The sequence below is a fragment of the Eutrigla gurnardus genome (assembly GCF_963514095.1).
Source record: "Eutrigla gurnardus genome assembly, chromosome: 10".
Lineage (NCBI taxonomy): Eukaryota > Metazoa > Chordata > Actinopteri > Perciformes > Triglidae > Eutrigla > Eutrigla gurnardus.
Window position 1 is genome coordinate 2,880,033 of NC_139924.1, and position 22,693 is coordinate 2,902,725.

The following is a 22,693-nucleotide window of genomic DNA, read 5'->3' on the forward strand; positions in this document are numbered from 1 at the left end:
TGTGGGTTTCCACCCAGAAACTGTGGGCAAAGTGTGAAGACCATCTGAAGTGAGTTTCGTCAAAGCCGGGGAGTTAAGCAAGCAGGAAGAGGCCTGGTGTGGAGACCGGAGGAGGCTTTAACACAAGTGCAGAGCTGACCAGCATCAGACACGTTCCAAGACCAAACACAAACCAGGTGCTCCCATGTCATCAAACCTGCCTCTAATGTTAGGTTGTGTGTGTGTGTGTGTGTGTGTGTGTGTGTGTGTGTGTGTGTGTGTGTGTGTGTGCAGACAGAACACAGAGTCTGTCGTGTTCACCAGCCTCATATGTCACACATCAGCATGTCATCGCAGGCCTGAAGGGGGCGGGGACATTCAGCCTCACACGGAGCATCACTTCCACTCTCATTGCAGAACATTGGTAGAACAGGAGTGACCTCGCCGTCACGCTGACCACTACCAGCAATTCATCAGTGAGGATGATGAGTGAGGATGATGGAGATGGAAGCTGGGGTTCCTCAGGGGTTTCCCCCTCAGGCCAGAAGTTTCTCTGTGTTTGTGGAGAGGGTCAGCAACAGGCTCCTCTGGAAGTCCTCTTCAGGTATCTCAGGAACCAGGAACTCCAGCAGAAGATCAAATATGCACCAGACCAGATGTCTAAGGGAACACAGTACCAGCATGTTGAGAAGATGCTATGATAACATATCTGATGTGCTCCGGGTATCCAAGCCAAGGCTCTGATCCCCTTAAATATACATATAGTATCTGCATATAGATGTAGAAGAGATAACCCTTTATAAACTTTATAAAGTCACAAATTTGCTACTTTTTTCTCTGAATATTGCCCACCTCCGTTTTTTTCCCTAGAGTGGTCCTAATACGCTGTCGTAAAAAACAGATAAGGAACGCCCAGATAATAATAGTTACTCTTATTCCATAATAGACAAAGTCTCATACGAAGACTGCCTGATTCAATTTCTGTCAGCTGAGAACAAAAGTCTGAGGCTAAAGCTACATACCAAGTACAAGTTCAGACACTGAGTACCAATATGAGTATTTCATAATTCCATTACAGTTCTGACAATTATCATTTTGAAACATGTTTTATTTTCATCAGATGTTTCTCACTTTCTGACTGTAACAAATGAAAAATACATGATGCTGTTAAACAGTTCAAATAAATATTAAAGATAAAAATGTAAAAAGTAAGGCTCAGCAGATCAATTAAAAGAAAAGTGTACTGGTCCAACTCAAAGGTCAGTCCACCTTAAGTACACCTGAGCCTCCACACAACCCTATGTTCACCTGTTAATGTCGGGGTCCTGAAGAGAGTCCAGTGCAGTCTGCCAGCAGAGTTTGTACTTGTCAGAGCCCAGCATGTCTGAGACCAGATCTAGAGACACGAACAGGCAGAGGATTATAAACATACTAGGGCTGTCAATATAAGATATATGAGATTAATCACAAGGTAGCTGTGGATTAATCACAATTCATCACTTTGTGTAAATATATGAACAATTCCCATGTTCTCTGTTTATTGTTGTGGGGGCAGAAGGTGTATATTCACCAGAATGTGAATCCTCTACAAACACAGATGCACAGATACCACTTTATATCAAACTGAGTACAAACACTTACATTTCAGTACTTGCCCATACAGATTACTGCTACTTAATAATACCATACAGTTCTAACAATCACTTTGAAAACATTCCAAATTTGGGTTTTCGTGTCGTCAGTTACACAGTTAAAACAAAATATTAAATATAATAAAGCTCAGAGACTCAGAGGAGCAGCTTGTCATAACATAGAGAATAGTGCTGGTCCATTTTAAAGGCCAACCCAAATTAAAAGGTCAGGCCACCTTAAGTGATGCTTAGCCTTAAGTGATATCTTCACAGCTGTAACGCTGTCACTCTCTCCTGTGTTGCTGGAGCTGCTGACTTCATACTCACTTAGACCTCTATCTAGTCATCTATCTATCCCGCTACATAGTCCTCTATCTCTCTCTTTATCTAGTCCTCTACATAGTCCTCTATCTCTCTCTTTATCTAGTCCTTTACATAGTCCTCTATCTATCTCTCTATCTAGTCCTCTACATAGTCCTCTATCTATCTCTCTATCTAGTCCTCTACATAGTCCTCTATCTATCTCTCTATCTAGTGCTCTACATAGTCCTCTATCTATCTCTCTATCTAGTCCTCTACATAGTCCTCTATCTCTCTCTTTATCTAGTCCTCTACATAGTCCTCTATCTCTCTCTCTTTATCTAGTCCTTTACATAGTCCTCTATCTATCTCTCTATCTAGTCCTCTACCTATCTCTCTATCTAGTCCTCTACATAGTCCTCTATCTCTCTCTTTATCTAGTCCTTTACATAGTCCTCTATCTATCTCTCTATCTAGTCCTCTACATAGTCCTCTATCTATCTCTCTAGCTAGTCCTCTACATAGTCCTCTATCTCTCTCTTTATCTAGTCCTCTACATAGTCCTCTATCTATCTCTCTATCTAGTCCTCTACATAGTCCTCTATCTATCTCTCTATCTAGTCCTCTACATAGTCCTCTATCTATCTCTCTATCTAGTCCTCTACATAGTCCTCTATCTATCTCTCTATCTAGTCCTCTACATAGTCCTCTACATAGTCCTCTATCTCTCTCTTTATCTAGTCCTCTACATAGTCCTCTATCTATCTATCTCTCTATCTAGTCCTCTACATAGTCCTCTATCTCTCTCTTTATCTAGTCCTTTACATAGTCCTCTATCTCTCTATCTAGTCCTCTACATAGTCCTCTATCTATCTCTCTATCTAGTGCTCTACATAGTCCTCTATCTATCTCTCTATCTAGTCCTCTACATAGTCCTCTATCTATCTCTCTAGCTAGTCCTCTACATAGTCCTCTATCTCTCTCTTTATCTAGTCCTCTACATAGTCCTCTACATAGTCCTCTATCTATCTCTCTATCTAGTCCTCTACATAGTCCTCTATCTATCTCTCTATCTAGTCCTCTACATAGTCCTCTATCTATCTCTCTAGCTAGTCCTCTACATAGTCCTCTATCTCTCTCTTTATCTAGTCCTCTACATAGTCCTCTACATAGTCCTCTATCTATCTCTCTATCTAGTCCTCTACATAGTCCTCTATCTCTCTCTTTATCTAGTCCTCTACATAGTCCTCTATCTATCTCTCTATCTAGTCCTCTACATAGTCCTCTATCTCTCTCTTTATCTAGTCCTCTACATAGTCCTCTATCTCTCTCTTTATCTAGTCCTCTACATAGTCCTCTATCTCTCTCTTTATCTAGTCCTCTACATAGTCCTCTATCTATCTCTTTATCTATCTCTCTACATAGTCCTCTATCCCTCTACATAGTCCTCTATGTAGTGCTCCATCTATCTCTATCTAGTCCCTATCTAGACCTCTATCTAGTCCTCTACATAGTCCGCTCTATAGAACTTCCTGGATGGTAAGTAGGGTGGCGTGAATGAGAGTGATTTTGGACACTAACTTGATTTATAATCTTATTAAAGATTGCAAACATGAGTTTTTTTTTTTTACAATCAGTGCTCTCTGTGCTCTCAAACACACCTTTGTTACTTAACCTCTAACCTATATCAAGATAATGTGTATGATGTGCTGAAATAGCCAGTACTACTGGCCTTGCAATGTATGGTTCTGGAAGTAATACACACATTATATATTATCCAACACTATTCTGTTTGCTTGTATGAACATGTACCTGGCAGGAGGCTCATCAGACATTGTAAGGCTTGTTGCCTGGCAACGTCCTTCTGCTGCTGGCTGCGCTCCAGTCGGGGCACTGCAGGCAGAGCTCCACCTGGCCACACGGACTCTTGGATGACCTGCAGGTACACCACCCAGTATGAGGGGCATGTCAGGTTGGCTACGCTCACATCCAGCCATCTGAAATTAAAAACACACAGCAGTGGTTCAAGTCATCACTATTGATAATATCCAGTCCTAGAAGAAGGCAGACATCTTCTATGGCAGCTCTAACAAGCTCACACTAATTCTGCATTATGTCGAGTTGTATTTTTTATGCACTTTATATTGTAGGATTTGCATCGGGTTAGTAGAACTGTTTCCCTAACTTTAGTGCTGTGGTCGGGTGGTGAGTCATGGTACCGTTAAATCAATACAAATTAATCAGAAGTATTAACTTGTTCACAACTTGTTTTTGTTCGCAAAAAAATCCACATATCAATCCCATTTTCGTTATGATGTTTTTTAAATATAATTAATAATTTGTGTTCCCCTCACACCTCCGCAAAAATGTTGCCTGACATTGTACCGGTCCGTGGCGTAGAAAAGGTTGGAGACCACTGCTCTTTGGTGTCCCACATCCCACAGGGCAGCTGTGGCTCAGAGGTGGAGTGACTAGTCCTCCAATTGGAAGATTGGCTGCAATGCACCCAAAAAGCCCCTGAAGGCCGTGCCATCGGTGCGTGAATGTGTTAGTTCAGTCCTGATGGGCAGGTAGAAGCGCTACAGAGTAAAAGCTGGAGTATCAAATAAAACAGGCCTCTTCATGTAGGTGTATGAATGTGTGTTTGACTGGGTGAATGTAGACAAGTTATGTAAAGCACTTGCAAATCCTTTTGCCATTTGTGTTTTTTGTCGTAGTCCTTTAATACGGCTGGACTGAAATACTCCCTTCTTGATCCCTGGAAGCAGCATTTAAACTGGCAACATTAAATGGTAAATAAAATGGTAAATGGCCTAATTTATATAGCATTTATATAGTGCTTTTATCCAAAGCCCTTTAGAGGAATGACTGACATTAAGCATTAAGCTACAAACTGAAATAGTCTCAAAAGAAAAGTAGTCAAAAACAAATTGGTGCCATTGACCAACAGCAAGCCATCTTGACAGCAGTGACCTTTAAGGGGACAGAGAGTCATTGATGGGGCTATCATAGCATATACTTGTTACTGTTCCACAAAAAAGGTCTGGTTTGTACAGCCTGTGACTTACTCGTGCTGGCCTGGCTACAAAGTTAGTGGTTAGCTCTGCAGCTATTGCAGTTCACTAAATAGCCCTCCCAGCCTCCAACCCCTCCAATGTAGCATGGATGAGATCGGGCCTGGCGCAGTCTCACACTGGAAGTGATCTCAAACCGAGCCCATTTCCCTCAAGTCTTCCACATAACTGTTTGGTTTAAGGTCTTGTGATGAGTAAATTCAACAGGCTCTGTGTAGCTGGGAGGCATTTTTACACCATGATTTACCACCTGAGGGCTGGAAACACGGACTGATTGAGGAGGTTATTTCAAGCACAAAGGCTATAAGTGTTCAATCGTTGTTACGGGTCAGGAGCCCAACACTGTAGGATACTAGCAATATGGACGTAATCTAAATGAAACCAAAGTAACTAAGTATATATAAAATTGGCCTTGAATAAACTCATTTTAGATACCGAGAAGTTTTCCAGGACTAACAGACCTTAATATTTTAACGCCATGCAGATGTTGTTATGCAACATAGTTGAAAACCTCAGAGCCCTGTTAAAGAGAACCAGGGACCCCCCTCTGGGCCTAATGTTCTGCTCATTTCACTCACTCCATGTGGCCCCTAATTAAGTTATGTCATTAGCTTGTTGTGGCCAGTTACCACACTGCTGAGCTGCACGTAGAGACGCTATGGATGGACAAGCGCCTGCAAAAATGTTTCAGTTCCACTATTTCACATTTTTATCACTTAAAAGAGTTGGTAGAGGAGGCTGCTACTGGTTCTGTCTGGTAGCTGGTCTAATAGTTGGTAGAGGAGGCTGCTACTGGTTCTGTCTGGTAGCTGGTCTAATAGTTGGTAGAGGAGGCTGTTACTGGTTCTGTCTGGTAGCTGGTCTAATAGTTGGTAGAGGAGGCTGCTACTGGTTCTGTCTGGTAGCTGGTCTAATAGTTGGTAGAGGAGGCTGCTACTGGTTCTGTCTGGTAGCTGGTCTAATAGTTGGTAGAGGAGGCTGCTACTGGTTCTGTCTGGTAGCTGGTCTAATAGTTGGTAGAGGAGGCTGCTACTGGTTCTGTCTGGTAGCTGGTCTAATAGTTGGTAGAGGAGGCTGTTACTGGTTCTGTCTGGTAGCTGGTCTAATAGTTGGTAGAGGAGGCTGCTACTGGTTCTGTCTGGTTGCTGGTCTAATAGTTGGTAGAGGAGGCTGCTACTGGTTCTGTCTGGTTGCTGGTCTAATAGAGTTGGTAGAGGAGGCTGCTACTGGTTCTGTCTGGTTGCTGGTCTAATAGAGTTGGTAGAGCAGGCTGCTACTGGTTCTGTCTGGTTGCTGGTCTAATAGAGTTGGTAGAGCAGGCTGCTACTGGTTCTGTCTGGTTGCTGGTCTAATAGAGTTGGTAGAGGAGGCTGCTACTGGTTCTGTCTGGTAGCTGGTCTAATAGAGTTGGTAGAGGAGGCTGCTACTGGTTCTGTCTGGTAGCTGGTCTAATAAAGTTGGTAGAGGAGGCTGCTACTGGTTCTGTCTGGTAGCTGGTCTAATAGAGTTGGTAGAGGAGGCTGCTACTGGTTCTGTCTGGTAGCTGGTCTAATAGAGTTGGTAGAGGAGGCTGCTACTGGTTCTGTCTGGTAGCTGGTCTAATAGAGTTGGTAGAGGAGGCTGCTACTGGTTCTGTCTGGTAGCTGGTCTAATAGTTGGTAGAGGAGGCTGCAACTGGTTCTGTCTGGTAGCTGGTTGAGGTTTCAGACGCACATTATTATGGTATCCTGTTAAATGAATGTCTCTTAACGTCAGACAGGCAGGACTGATAGCGTTAGCTGCCTAGCTCCGTCATTAGGTTACTGATTATTATTCACCATTAGCCGTTAACTCCCCATAAAGACTGGGATGCCGGTCTTTGAGGCGATTCACCACGTTTATTGTGCTACTCAACTTCATCGGCACCACATTAGCATTGTTAGCATATCGGCTTGCTGACATCCTTAGCCTTTCCCTGGTCGTTAGCCTTGTATGCTAAATACTTCCAAACAGCACTTTGGCTTTGTTAATGTTCTACTTAAACTGGTTTTGAAGGCCCTCCAGCAGCAAGACTTGCTGTGTTCAGTCAGCTCATTAATGTGATCTAACGTTCATTGGTCAGCTGGTAGTGAGAGACGGAGCTGTGTAGCTGTCTGTCTGCAGTGCTGCTGGGGGAAGTTACGCGTCAAGAACATGACAGAGTTCTTCAAGCATCACGTGATAGTGAACCATGACTGCTGTGCTGTCTCACGAGGCAGGACTATACATAAAACATTCAGTTCAGGTTTGTGTGAGCACATTAACACACATACAGCACAAAACACAGAAAATTAAGAGAGTAACGTTGCATAAATGCATAGAAATGTACAGAAGTATTGTTTAATTTGGGCAGTAAGGCATTCCATTATTCTGCAGCTGGAGGACAAACAATCACAGACTGTCCTCCTCGAGAAAACGACCACATAGGTCGTGTGTCAAGCACCGAATTACGACCATATGTTACGTTTCAAAATAGCGCGCCCTCTAGCGGTCAAGTAAATATCGACACTCCGGTGTCTCAGACGATCGCCCCCCCCCACACGTCGACCTAAACCTACCCCGATTCCACGAAATCTTCCCCCCACCCCTCCCCACCCCCCCCCCCCCCCAACCCCCCCCAACCCCCCCCCCACCCCCACCCCACCCCGCGCGCCCCCCCCGCGCGCCCCCCGCGCGCCCCCCGCGCTACCCCCCCCCCCGCGCGCCCCCCGTCAATCACCCCCCCCCCCGCGCGCTACCCCCCCCCCCCCCCCGCGCCCCCCGTCAATCACCCCCCACCCCCGCGCGCCCCCCGCGCTACCCCCCCCCCCCCCCGCGCGTGCATCATCGGCAGAGACCGCCTCCACACGTCGACCTAACCCTAACCTTAACCACTACTATCGTTGCGGAAGAATCTCCGCAATACGCTCCCAGAGGTCGTATTCGAGTGCATGGACCAACGACAACTGTGGTCGTATGAGTTGGAGGACTTGTTGAACAATCAATGATTGTTTGCATCGTGATTTCTACTGACACTGCAAAAAAATAAATTAAAAAAAATAAACAAAATCACTTACACATATGCCAGCTGGAAAATGACCCGGCCCTAATTGACAATTAAGAGTGGAAAACGCGACAGAGTCCGAGGAGTCAGTGTGGGTGGCTGCATGAGCAATGAGACGGGAAGCCAATATTCAATCGGACAAGTGAGTGACACAATGAATAACCTCTCTGTGAGTTGGCAGAGGAGCTCGAAGGCTGATGTGTTTCAGACCACAGCATGTTGGCCCCGATGCAGCTCATTTCAAACACGGCCATTTAATGGATGGATGGATGTTGGCTCAGCCTATGCCAGCGTGTCTCAAAGAAAATGAAGATAATTGCTAGCTATGAGGCTGGCTAATATCTGATGGAGCTGAAACGCTGCTACTTCAATCAATTTCATGTGTGACAAACACGACACGCACCCACATCCCTGAGACAGGAGTGCAGTGTTAGGAATGAAGTCATGGCTCTACTTCGTTAAACTGCTGCACATGCAAAAACAAATCAAACTTGAAAGTAGATTATGGTGTTCGTTTGACATCTATGATGTTTGTTCGTTGATTTTAGCCGACCACACCGGCTTTGCCGGATTGCACATCTAGTTTGTAGGAACTTTCTTTTCATGCGTCCATCCATGTGATACGTTGCACATTCACAACTCACACTACTCGGCTGTTATGTAGAAGTTACACCGCTCCAATGGATCGGGGGAGCGGTGGGCCTCTGACTTGCTGCTTGTGGTCTGAGTTAAGTGTAAGACCAGTTTATAGACGGTATGCACCTCGGCCTTCAACAAATCGGAACAGATAAAAATAGTGTGTAATGTTCATCTGTGTTTATGACAGGAATCACTCTAAAAATAACCCACTGGTTAAAGACACAGTGTCCTAATCTAGCGTCACACGTTAGTTTAAAAGAACACACTGACAATCTGGTTTGGGGTCCCATTTCATTGAGGGTAGGGCTGAGATCACGATTATTTAACACAATAACGCATTGATTTTTGGAAACATGCATTTATTTAACTTTTTAAATAAAAAAGTATCTTTTTAACAGTGGATTTCCTTTAAATTTAAATATAATACAAATGATACTGTTGATGACTGTGTGGGACACAGCAGGATTCTGGGTCGGGTTTGGGCTTCAGATTCATGGTGTGAGCGGTACCAGAGCGGAACCGGACCGGTACTTTTATAATAAAAATGCCGCTGTGTGTCTCCATCCAAAACCCGCTCCGCGGGGTCGCACTGTCCGCTTGCGATTGCTCGCGCTCACATGTGCTGATTCTGGCCGAGTGTTTACTACAAATATGTGCAGATGCAACTTGTCAGTAAAGTTTCAGTCATGTTCATTGTGTTGTTGTCTCTATTGTGATGACTTCGAGACGGCGCTCCTTAAGCATCAAGCCATGCGTGTGTCCTATTACGACGTGATGAAATAATCAGGCCAAGGCCCGTTTGGGCTGGAGCAGTGCGAGTGCAAGCCAGCGAGGGCCCTGGTGTGTGCCCTGAGAGTGAGTTTGGGCTTTTAGAGAGGGGGAGGGGCGAAAGCGCACCACTGTAAAGGAAAGGGGAGTTAAAGAGTAGAGTTTGGATGATTCTTCAATGCTAATATCTACAAAGTGACAACCTCTACTGTTATGCATACCGTTCAGTGAAATTAATTGAATATAAAGACTTCTCAGGTAGCACTGTCACCTTACAGCGAGATGGTCCCGGGTTAGATTCCCGGGTCAGGTTAGGGTTCCTTCTGTGTGCAGTTTGCATGTTCTCCCAGTGTGGGTTCGCTCTGGGTTCTCCAGCTTCTTCCCACAGTCCAAAGACATGCAGGATGTGTGTGTTTACATGCCCCCCCACGACCCTAAATACAGGCACTTTTCATTCATCCATTAATTTTGCGCCTTAACGTACGATCCAATCAGACACTTTGCTTTGTGGTTAATAAATCCCCCTGTATGTTGTTTATTGGGGTTTTAGTGTGCTCCGTGGTAGCCTTGCCAGTACGCATCGTGGACCTTGTTGTTTTGAAAGTGACGCTGTCAACTACATGCATTTTGGTGTGTAAATGTCGGAAATGAAAAAAATAGAAGCCGCAATATCGCTCAGCAAAACACGCTGTGACGGTTTTTTTCAGTGTGACTGGTTTGGTTAATGCTGGGGTGCCAGTCAGGTGTCTATGTCCTGACAAAAGTCTGTGTCACACAATATTTTCTAGTGCAAAGGCCTTTGCGCCAGCAGACGCAGAAAGAGACAGGCAGACTTCCAAACCATGCAGCTGTGAGCACCACAGAAGTCCGCCGTGAGCCCAGGCGTGTGGGATGCGTCTGCTCCCAGTGATGCGAACACCTCCGACCAGCCCTCTGGAACGTGGCCCATCAAATGACTCCGGCCACAGTGCCGCCTTCCAGTCATCTGCCTGGGCCAGCCGTGTTCGTCAGCCTAGTTTGTGTCTGCAGTGTGCGCACCTACATGGTGGGTTTGGTTTTATTGTGACTGTCACACTGACATGTGACGTTACAGCCCAGAGACAGAATTTATGACCCACAGAGGTTTACGTTTACGCCACCTTGGTTCCATACATTCACATCTTAGCACACATGAGACACACACACGCGCACGCACACACACACACACACACACACACACACACACACACACACACACACACACACACACACACACACACACACACACACACACACACACACACACACACACACACACACACACACACACACGTCAAGGTTTCTGTCTACAATAACATCCATCTCTGCTGTCATCACCACTGCAAGCTTATGGCAATCACTAAAGAGATTACTTTTCCCTTTGGCTCATGGAAGCACATACATATTTAGATCCTGCATACACACACACAGAGTAATTTCGACCAATTAAAGCTGACAAATGCCAAGTAATTCTAGATGAGAGATTGTGGTCTGGTAGCGTCTCAGACTGTACCACTTTATTGCTTCCACCAAAACCACTAGTTGTTTTCCAGCTCTTCTCTGCCCAACCAAAGTTCTGCTCTCTGCCTGTGGGCTTAATGTGGCTTCAAATCAACAACAATTTGTATTAAAGTCACATTGATACACAAGTGTGGTTCAGGGGAGGTTTGTAAAGTATATGCATGTCAACAGTCTGTTCCATCAGCCTCACACTTTAACAGTCTTCTTGCAGATGTCCGTGCCCATCTCTACAGCCATTCTAAAAATGTTTTACCGAACTGATCATAGAGAAAAAGTCAGGCTATTACTGCAACGCTGATTTAATAGATAAACAGTGTAGCAGCGCTGTAAAAAAGGAGTGGATGATGGATTAGACCAAAGACTGCTCCCAGATAGATAGCAGAGGGGTGTAGCCAGCTCCTCTCATTGGTAATGATTACTCCCAATGAACTTGGGCCTGCCGGGAAAGAAAAGGATTACAGTGCAGATGACACAGTATCTGACACTGACAAAGGACTGGTTTCTGTACTTGTCCTGCTAGATCTTAGTGCTGCGTGCGACACCATTAACCATGAGATCCTAATATGTAGACTGAAAAAACTAATCTGGTTTAAGTCCTATTTATCCAATAAATCTCAGTTTGTGCATGTTAATGAAAAATCCTCCATGCACACTGAAGTTAAATACGGTGTTCCACAAGGTTCTGTGCTCGGACCAATTCTTCTGAACTTTTATTTGCTTACTTTAGGCAGTATCATCAGAAGACACTCAATAAACTTTGACTTTTATGCAGATGATACTCATCACATTTCTCCTGTATTAGCTTCTCTGCACTGTCTCCCAGTAAAATCTAGAATAGAAATCCTCCTTCCAGGAGGAGTCCTGACCGACGCCAACTGATAACTGGCCTTATGATGGAAGCACTGTATTGATCCTGGTCTGCTCCAGAGTTCTTCCTAAAGTCCGTTAAGACATTGTCTTTTTTTTCTCCACTAGGTAGTGCTGTAACTCTTGCTCCTGGTGATGTTGAGACTTTGAAGATTCATTGACTCTGAAAATCATGAGCGTGTTCTAGTTCTGGTCTATGTGTCCTGAGATAACTGTTGTTGTGATATATTACACTATAAATAAAAGTGAATTGAATTGAAAAATATTTTTAAAAAAAGTTGGAGCTAGCATGCTTGGTTAGTTAGAAACCCAGTTAAATTAGTTTGCTTATGCAAGAACGGATTTCCACCTTATTTTTTGTTTGATTCCAAGGCCCGCTGAGTACTTCTCAGCTCCTGCATGCTCAGATTGAGTTTGAGCAAGCTAGCAAGCTGTCTCTTAATGTCTCCAGTTGTGATGAACGAACTGTAAAAACTTACAGCAATGTGTAGGTCTGTAACCACATCACTTCGAACATTTCAGATAGAATAATGCATCAGCTCAGCAACCAGCTGCTTAACGTCCTCTGATATTTTAAAATATTGTGTCATCCTAGTTCACCGTGTGGATGAACAACTGGTGGCATTAATTCTCCTGTTGGGTACTATTAAACCACTGCAGGTGCCATGAGATAACGTCATTGAAAGAGCATCAGTCAAGCGTCAAATGATGGAAAATGATGTAGAAATCGTGATGGAAATATGCGTTTTATGTTGTTTTCCAAGTATTAAGGTGAAGAATGTTACATTATTTTGATTGTTTGGCCTCAGTGGAAGTCAAATTATTTGTGTATATCATGAATTATAACATATTATATTATATTATATTAAGAGTGTTTCCATTTTACATTTTGTTTACACAAATTTTTGTTTTTTGTATTTCCCCTCAGCCAAACATAAGAACCTTTTTGCCTACCTTTTTTTTAAAAGCAATAATGTACAATATGGGTGATAACACTGCAGGAAGACAAATACATTTTAAATGTCTGTTTTTTGACCAACTAAGGAGACATGAAGGCTTGTTGATTTCTTAGCAAAAATGTATTTCAAAATAAGTTTGACTCTGATTTTTCAGCTATGACACGCACACAACCTCCATTTAATCATCACTGAGAGTGGAAGGAGCGATTCCAGATACACACCAGGGTCTCAATCAACTACTATCGAGTAAATGAACCATTGGGCTAAACTTCAACAATCAACCTAACACAATCAACGGCAATCAAGATAAAGGGGAGATGCTTCAAATACTTGGCAGTAAATCAATAATTAGTGATGCAACAGATTCCAAAAAAACATGTCAAACATCGGCTGAGCTGGCTAACAACTATTGTGTTGGACTCCACTGGGATTTATCTAAGCTACCATTTATGGTAAACCCACACAAGTATAACCAGGTCCAGTTTGAGCTAAAATAAGCCTCCAAGCTCCAGTTTTCAACAGACAAGATGTCATCACGCAAGTATGTCTCTGGAGACAGAAGACGAACCATGACTTTGGAGACCCATCTCAGGCTCGAGGCTCAGGTGAGCAGTGAAAACAGACACCAGAGATGGGAAGAGGCCAAAAGGTTCAGTTATCAAGTTCATTTCGAAACCATCCCGCCAGTGTTTTAGCACGTGCCACTTGCCCTCCATATAACTTCATCAGGAGTACGGACAGATATGAGCCATATTATCTTTCATGTCCTGGCGAGGAAGGATTTTGGTATCCCTACAACTGACTAACACTAAATAAGGATAAATAGATAGAGGCTGGTGAGCTTTAAGCGAAGGCACACAGGGGCAGGGGATAAGTGTGTTTCATAACCTCCACGAGAGGTGACCTGGGTATTTGACCTACGATGTCCCCTTGAGACGATTACATAGGTCTACAGGAATTGGAGAGCAACTGTAGACTACTATTAGCCTGTAATAGAAGACAATATTTATATTTCAGAAACGTCTGTAGAAGCAGAAATGGAATAATGCCCCGAGCAAACGTGATGGTGACACGACAGAGGGCACACTTCCAACCGAAACCCAGGGTGAGATATGAAGCACTAAGACAGCCTGATCCCACTACGAGGAGAGACCACACCTCCTCCACTCTACAGCGCCTGATAGATAGCTTGCACCATTATGTAACAGCATGTTTCCATCCAACACCCCCTCCTCTTATTCCCATCAATACCTAATCTGCCATGTATAGCCCACCCGTCGGACCGCCAGCACACTCAGCCTGACTGAATTCCTGCTGACAGAAGATTGGAGCTTCCAGGCAAGGTTTTCTGTTTATACCTCACGTCTGGCTCCGGGACCCATATGTCAAAGAACAGCACCAGATCAGAAAACAGCCAAGGACTCTGCTTTCACCTCCTCGCTGTGAAAACAACCATCCTCACAAGCTGAGGATGGTTGTTTGAGCCAATCCTGTAGAAGAGATTCCCCACATCGCTGTCACTGACAATCATTAAGTCTTAACAGTAACACGGCATGAGGTATTTTGTTATGTTAGACATGATAAAAAAGAATGAGCTCTGACACTTGTAATGTCAGGCAGAGGTGCCAAATTAAGGTGGAAGAACAGCTGCTAACGTCACAACTAGAATATTAAAATAGTCTTAAAAGCCAGACAGGTACGGCCATTTTCTCAAGCTGTTACCTTAAACTAAATATCTGCAAATAATGCATATTCTTACTTAATCATTTGTGAACCAGTCCCTAAATCAATTCATTTGAACAATGTTTTTCTTTCCGCTGGAGATGGCAGCGAGCCTGCAGCACACTACCAAGCAAATGAGCCGTTGGACATGGGTAAACATGACTCCATATGGATCTGCTCAGCTGATGACAGCAGTACATTATACTGCTAATGCTGCGGCCTTTGTCTTCTTAGTCTGTCCACTCAAATGTATCTATCACAGTGGTCATGTGCAGCTACACAGTTACGGGGGGTTTAGCTCAGGCGGTAGAGCGGGTTGGCTGGCTACCGCAAGATTGCCGGTTCGATCCCCGGCTCCTCCTAGCTGAGTGCCTGGTGTCCCTGAGCAAGACACCTCACCCTAATTGCTCCTGACGAGCTGGCTGTTGCCCTGCATGGTTGACTCCGCCGTCGGTGTGTGAATGTCAGTCATTCCTGTAAAGCGCTTTGGATAAAAGCGCTATATAAATGAGGACCATTTACGACGAAACCAAAATAAGGTATTTAATGATATAACTCATGTATCTTTAATTTATTTGACATTTTCTTGATGGTGGCAGCAGATCAAGCTATTAACCAGGCAGCAACCTCCGGTTCTGAAAGGTGAAGCCAATGCTGAATTGCCTTACACTTGCATTTTCTCTGCCGTAAAACCCTAAATTGATGCACAAGAAAGTTTTTTACAGAGAACCATCTGACAAACCATCATTGGAAAGGGTTTGGACAAGGACAAGGAACTTTCACATCTAAAAATGCCTTCAATGTCATTTTGAGTCTTTCTTCAATGAAGAACTTCTCTCTAGGTTTGCTATTACTTCTCTGTAGGTTTGATAGAACTTCTCTCTAGGTTTGCTATTACTTCTCTGTAGGTTTGATAGAACTTCTCTCTAGTAGGTTTGATAGAAGGTTTGACAGAACTTCTCTCTAGGTTTGCTATTACTTCTCTGTAGGTTTGATAGAACTTCTCTCTAGGTTTGATAGAACTTCTCTCTAGGTTTGCTATTACTTCTCTGTAGGTTTGATAGAACTTCCTTCTAGGTTTGATTAAAGTTATCCTATTGCAGCATCAAATCTAACCTCTATTGTTGTTTTAAAAGAATAGTCTCCACTCTGTGTCACGTCACAAATACCTGACTACACCCATAGCTCCACACATGACATTGAGGGAACGCATTACTTAAAGCCTGATATTTTCATGTGATCATGTGATCCGGCAATTCTTGCGTGAACTTGTGATATTGTGAGAATCAAGCTGCCATACAAAGTCACTAAAAAACATTTGCTTGTTTGAAAGTAGGGTTTCTGCATTTGTTATGACTTTTCATACAAACTGAGTTGATGAGTCTTCACAATTTCATCTACAAGGGCAAAATCATCATATAAGGCATGACTATGACAACCACATCAACATTTCAGACTGTTGTTACTGGATACAGCATGCTCCATTTGCCCATACTCTCATTTGCCAATACTTCAAATTGAAAGACAAATGAGGAAATAACATGCAAGTGGATTAATGGCCAATAAAATATACTACTTATAAAAGCGAATGTTTTGTTAATTACATTAATGTTGGAGGTCTGACCAAATCATTAGAGTTTTCTCCAAATACCACAACGTGGTCACAGGCTAAACTGTGCAGCAGTAAGACTGAAACAACATTCCATGTAGCCAAACATGTTGTTGTCCACCACAGATGAAACCCTAGCAGGTCACTATGTATCAGATGGAGAACCATGGGTATTAATTAACAGGGGAGCTGAACAGTGACAGACAGCGCAAACGAAAAAGATTGAAAGAGTGAGAACATTCTCTACAACTGTTGACAAGCATTAAATCCTCCATTCTCATCTTCATCCTCACCTCCATCATCGAGCTGTCAGCGGGGACTTGTGGTACCATTTGATATGTTTATGGAAGTATTAATATGCCGTTTTAGGGAGTTAAAATAAAGAACCATGTCATTGTATGACAGGTGCAGAAAAGGACTGGCAGAACCGAGGTGCCACATGGAGTATAGTGAGGTCAAATGTGTTGTAAAGCAATCAGAAGCCTTTCAGACCAACCAGAAAAAGACACCACATCACCAACATCAGAATGGTATTGCAGCACTGACAAAAACCACACGTACTTATGTTGCACGTCCAATCCATGGCACGGCCCAGCTCAGCACGGCCAGAAGGTGGAGTTAAAACACTGCATAGCACTGATTAGTCCGAGAGAACCGCCACTAATTTAACACGGGACGATCTGCACAAACCCACCATTTTTTAATAGCCAACTTACCATGAACATTGATCGCAATTTCTTGTCCACCTGACCCATTTTTAAAAAGGGCAGCGAGTTAATCCGTGCGGCACACTATGGCACCGTTTAGTTGCTGATTAAAAGATTCACTGAGGGTCACATCCAGTGAGAAACTCACCTACACTGATAAGTTACTATCTGAAGTGGAAACCCAAGCAGAGAAAAGCACCGGGCTCCAAAAGGGAGTTGAGTGAAGCGAACCATGCAGTGGAAATAAGGCATTGGTGTGTTGACCACAGTCCAACAACTTGATGCAATTAGATGAATTAAAATCACGATATTGAATCATTATCCCCACTAAGCTACTTTCTCCATCACATGACTGCAGCCTCTAAGAGTTTTCTCCTGTGGGAGGTCAAACCCACCTCGACATTAGAAAAGCCCAGCACACTTTTGTGAGATTAATTTCTACTGATGGAGACTGCCTCAAGTAAACACCAATTTTAAGTTTACTCACTTTTTAACTGGCAAATGAACCAAATATTTACAGGCACGTTCAACCAAACCGAAACACGGAGTATCCCCATTAATGCATGTGATGCTGACATACAGTCTCTGGCTTCAGTGGGATTTTTCCAACCAGTCTGCTGTCTAAAAGAAAGAGACTTATATTCATCTTAAAGTGTCCCACTTTCCAGTCCATAAAAATCAGACATGTCTCAAACCAGGACCTCGCCTTGGACCCCATTTATAGGAGCAGAGACAGCTTTTCAAGCCAGACCCGTCTCTCTCTCACACACACACTCACACACACTCGCACGCACACGCACACACACACACACACACACACAGACACACACACACTCCCACACACGCACACTCACACGCGCACACACACACACACACTCACACACACTCACACACACTCGCACGCACACGCACACACACACACACACAGACACACACACACACTCCCACACACGCACACTCACACGCGCACACACACACACACACACACTCTCTCTCTCTCTCTTACAATTCCAGCTGTCATATAACAAATAGAAACGAACCTCCACATAACCAGTGTTAAGTCCACTAAAAATCTTCGAAATAGGATTTTTAGACGGATTTGTGGGTAAATGTATTGATAAGAAAATAATGAATGATAGTAAATGGAATTGCATTTATAGAGAGCTCTGTAGCTGCGTAAGTAAGTAACTGACTGATCAAGTTGCAACACAGTCAGTAGAGTGTAGACCTACAACATCACCAAGAGCCGTTGCTCATGAAGCTGCGTTCACAGTCAGAGGGAAACAAAGCAGCAGAAACAGAAACGCATTCAAGACTCGACACAGAAATCACGTGCTTCCTCTGTCATTGCCATTTCATGTGGTGTTAAACAAAATAATCATTGAGGTTGAGATGGTTAGCTTAGATATGAGGTCCACCTAGTCTTGTTATTTTAGATTGGAAAATCTTATGGCCTTTGCACACTGGGGGGCTTTTTTTGTACACTTAATTTGCATGTCAACATATGTTTTTCCAACTGTTGTTTTTGTGAGTTCTTCCTTTTTTTCTTTAAGCAGTTTGGCTTTTTGCTTTCAATTTTTATGTAAGGAGATGCTGCTTTTTAATTTCATGCAACACATTATTTTTTTTACTCTTCATCTTCTTACTGTACAACACTATGGATTTGTTTTTAACTTGAAAAATGATAGGTTGACAGAGCTATCATTGGTAACGTTCCTATCCGCGGCAGGTCCGAGCATCTCGTCTCATGTGCACAGAGAAGCAGCATGAGAGGAGATACCCGCCACACAGAGCTGTCACTGCCACGCTGACAGACAGGGCCGCCTCATATAGACGAGGCCAAACAAAAGCACGAGGCCTCATTCTTGGCTGCTGGAACTTCCTAAAATAGAGGCCCCAGTATCAATATGAAGAAAGGATATTCTGGTACTGACACTCCAGGGAACGTGAGGTCACACCGCCAACACCACAAACACTAGAACCTGAGAACTTTGACTGTTTGGGGAGTTGATGTCATGCATTCTATCGAGGCAGAATCTATTATACAACACATGCAATGGTGAAAAGACGACATACTCTTCTTCTCCGATCAGCACATATAGACTTATTTTTTTAAAACATAGACCACTGCAATGGCTCGTCGCCAACCACTGTCTAAAATATCAACTCTCTTGACTAGTGGCTGAACATAAGCCAGAGTCCCCTCTCCAGCTCATAAACAGCCGTCTCTGTGGAATCTCCACGAGGAACCGTGTGTTTTCATGTCCTGACCTGGCTGAGGCCACAGTCTCAGCCGCCCCCTGCTATGTACAAGTTTCCATCACTTCTTCTCTGCAGAAAAGCTTGTAAAAAAGCACTTTAAGAGTCATTCAGGGGCAACCGTTGTCAAAGGAGAGAAAAATGATTTGCATAGTTGGAGCAGCATCAGGCCGGTTTACTTCTAGATCTGTTTGATCAGATATCTCATACAGGATACATCTTTTTGTAACGATCATAAAGGACAAATATAAAAAACAAATAAATAAATAACTAATGTAGAAATAAAATGAATTTAAAATAGCAACGTTGTGTGAGTCTCTCCTTTCTGATAATTCCTAGAGACCTATTTTTCCATTTCTGTACCGGGAAGGTGAGCGACAGCATTCGTGTGACGATATTCACCATCATCTCGTTATGTCAATTCACCACAATTTACTTGTTGTGACGATATAGGCTTATATGTGCAATCAAATATTATACCGTCCCACCTTCGCTCTAAAATACAAAAAAGGGTCCAAAAACACACAAAAAAACAAAATGTACTATCAAGTACCAAAAGTAAAAGGTTCATATATTATCATTGGATTATAATTGTTGATACATTAATGTGTTCATCAGTTTAATCTTGCTTTCCCCCGAGGACCTACAATGCCTCTTTGATATCATACTCTCATATTTGACTCGGAGCTGTAGGGGGGTGAAGTATTAAGTAGAAGACAATAGAAATGCTTTACTAAGTAAAGTCCATCTGATCACCTGACACCTCTGGAGCTTTCCAGAACCGACAATCCTGAAACACTTTGTGCAGCAACAGGTTAAAGGTGGAAGCACGACAAGCAACTAGTACGTCTGTCGGATGGCTGTCTAGTAGAACCTCCTTCAGTTATGGAAGGGGGTCCGGACATCTGAACAGGACCACTCTTGGACGTCTTCCTCTCCAAGCCTTCAGGGCACAGCTGGGAGGAAATCCTAGCATAAATGTCCGTATAAACCTGACATCACACCATTTAACTCAGCTTCGATGATCAAAAGAATGGATTGCCCACATGAAGTGGGACACAAATGAGGACTCAGTATTCTATGTGTGTGCATTTACAAAGCCGCCAGTCCGGCAAGAATACCTAAACCCTCGTTCCCAGTCTACTTATAGTTCACATAGCATGCATTTGCCACTAAGCAACCACTGAGCAGGCATACATTGCAGACACACTTTGCTCAGTTGTGGGAACAGTATCACATAATGGAAAAGGAAACATGCTGGACTCATATGTAGATTGATTGTGGCTTAGTGATCTATTTACAACATATTCACAATTACTTCCTTGGGAGAAGGCACTGGCATTGCTGGAGTTTACATAGTTGAATTGTGAATGATTCAATGTTAAATTAAAAAGGTCATTTTAAGTCTACTCCTACTTATTTCCTTATTAACTTCATAAAGCAACTTTCACTTTATTTCCATGTAATAGATATGTAAGCTGCCTTAACTGTGATTTATCTACTCAGGTACACAGCAAACAGCAACCTCTAAAAATGTCCTTAAACCGTCATTCTCTCTGCTGGCCACCAGGGGGCGACTCCTCTCTGATTGTATAGAAGTCTATGAGAAAAAATAGCTTTGTTAGCAGCTTTACACCAGAATCCACATGGATACAGATCTAGTAAGGGTGCTGCTCAAAAGCAACAGATGCTCTACAAATGTACAGATAACTCAACTATACAATAAATGCAATTAAATATGCTCATATGTTCAATGTATTCCTTTCATTTTCTTCTAAATGACAAGTTAAGTAAGTTCATATCCTGCCTCTGAGGCAGATGAAAGTCCACCCAGACCTGGTTCTGTTTCTGCCTGTTAAAAGGGACTTTTTCCTGTGCTGTCTCACGGTGGGACTTGTTGTGAGGACTTGGCCTGCTTGGCCTACATGACAAGTGTCCTGAAATAACTTCTGTAATGACTTGGCACTAAATGGAATCAAATTGAATTGAAGAAATTGAAGAAACAATATAAACCACAGTTGCCGGCATTTAATGGGACATGGAAGCCTGCTGTTGATGGGAGAGCTGTTATACTGCTACAACCCCAGCAGTGACACCGCAAAGGCTGGTAAGAAGTATCCCTGCTCTTTTGATTTGGCTCCTGGGGGCCCAACAAGTCAGCCTGGGGGAAAGGCCTGAACATTAGCCAAGAGAGGCGTGGGATGTCAAGACACTCTGAAGAAAAGACTTATAACAGGATTCATTTCAAGGACGTTAGCATGCAAATACTGCTATCAAGTACAGGTAAGAGAGAGGAACTTTTCGTTTTTGGGGACAGGTATTGGAAAATCTCATGTCACCATTCTGGCCAAAATAATTGCGATTCAGGATATCCTGATGATCTTCAAAATACTCAAAAAACTCTTAAAATGGGTCTCAAATAAGACATCTTCTTTTTTTAGTGAAAAACAATCAAACTATCTTAAAGGAAGACCTATTACAGACCAGTGGAGGGACCCACTGAGACTACAGACCTGTTACAGACCAGTGGAGGGACCCACTGAGACCATAGACCTATTACAGACCAGTGGAGGGACCCACTGAGACTACAGACCTGTTACAGACCAGTGGAGGGACCCACTGAGACTATAGACCTATTACAGACTGGTGGTGGGACCCACTGAGACTACAGACCTGTTACAGACCAGTGGAGGGACCCACTGAGACTACAGACCTGTTACAGACCAGTGGAGGGACCCACTGAGACTATAGACCTGTTACAGACCAGTGGAGGGACCCACTGAGACTATAGACCTGTTACAGACCAGTGGAGGGACCTCACTTCAGACTCATAAATATGCATCCATTTTTTAAGGGTGTTTTGGCGATGTGTCTCTTATGAAAACAAACCACCTAATCAAGTGTTAATGATATTGTTTTTCTTATAGCACTCTCGTCCCACGACTTTTTCATACATGTAGCACGTCACCTATTGATAAGGGTCCCGAACAGCAGCCTGATGGTCCTCTGGATGTTCTCAGTGCACAGCCAGCTCCACTGCTCCTTCATCAGCAGCACCAGGATGTCCAGAGCCCCTACAGCCAGCGCCGTCTCAGATGCTGGACCCACAATACAGAAAAACTGGAATCACTTTGACATACAAGATCACGACTGTGTTAAAGGCAAAAACGCATATTAACATTGTCCTGTACCGTTTGTTGGTTAAGCATACAAAGGTGTCTCCTGACAGACAGAAGGAGGGACAGGTTTGTATGTGATGAACATGCACATCCAGTAATCTCACTTTATACATTTATTAACACTGCCCTCATGTGGACAGATGCTGCCGGTTCTGCTAAGTGTGTGTTTTGGTGAGCAGTCAGAGCTCTCTGCAGGACAGATGGAAGTTTAGATGAACTAAAGGGATGGCTCACCCCAAAATAAAGACAAAGATTATCTTGAGTAACCTTCTCATGATTTCTTGGTTTGAGATTTTTAACCTTATTTATTTTTGTGTTTGATGTCAAGAAGCTTGCCGTAAAAAATAAATATCAAACTCATTTGGCCTTGAATGCCAAATGCCTTGAAGACAATGCTGCC

The 22,693-nt window shown here is 43.3% G+C and overlaps 1 protein-coding gene across 1 annotated transcript in view; it reads right to left on the reverse strand.

Moving 5' to 3' along the window:
* Positions 1 to 499: 499 nt before the first annotated feature.
* Positions 500 to 22,693, reverse strand: part of snx19b (sorting nexin 19b) — a 30,104-nt gene continuing 7,910 nt past the window's right edge. The window contains exons 10-13 of the mRNA XM_084019063.1: positions 22,083 to 22,212; positions 3,723 to 3,907; positions 1,288 to 1,375; positions 500 to 639 (exon numbers count right to left, since the gene is read on the reverse strand). Of these exons, the coding sequence (XP_083875189.1) occupies positions 516 to 639; positions 1,288 to 1,375; positions 3,723 to 3,907; positions 22,083 to 22,212 (527 nt within the window). The 3' untranslated portion in view covers positions 500 to 515. The remainder of the gene's footprint in view (positions 640 to 1,287; positions 1,376 to 3,722; positions 3,908 to 22,082; positions 22,213 to 22,693) is intronic.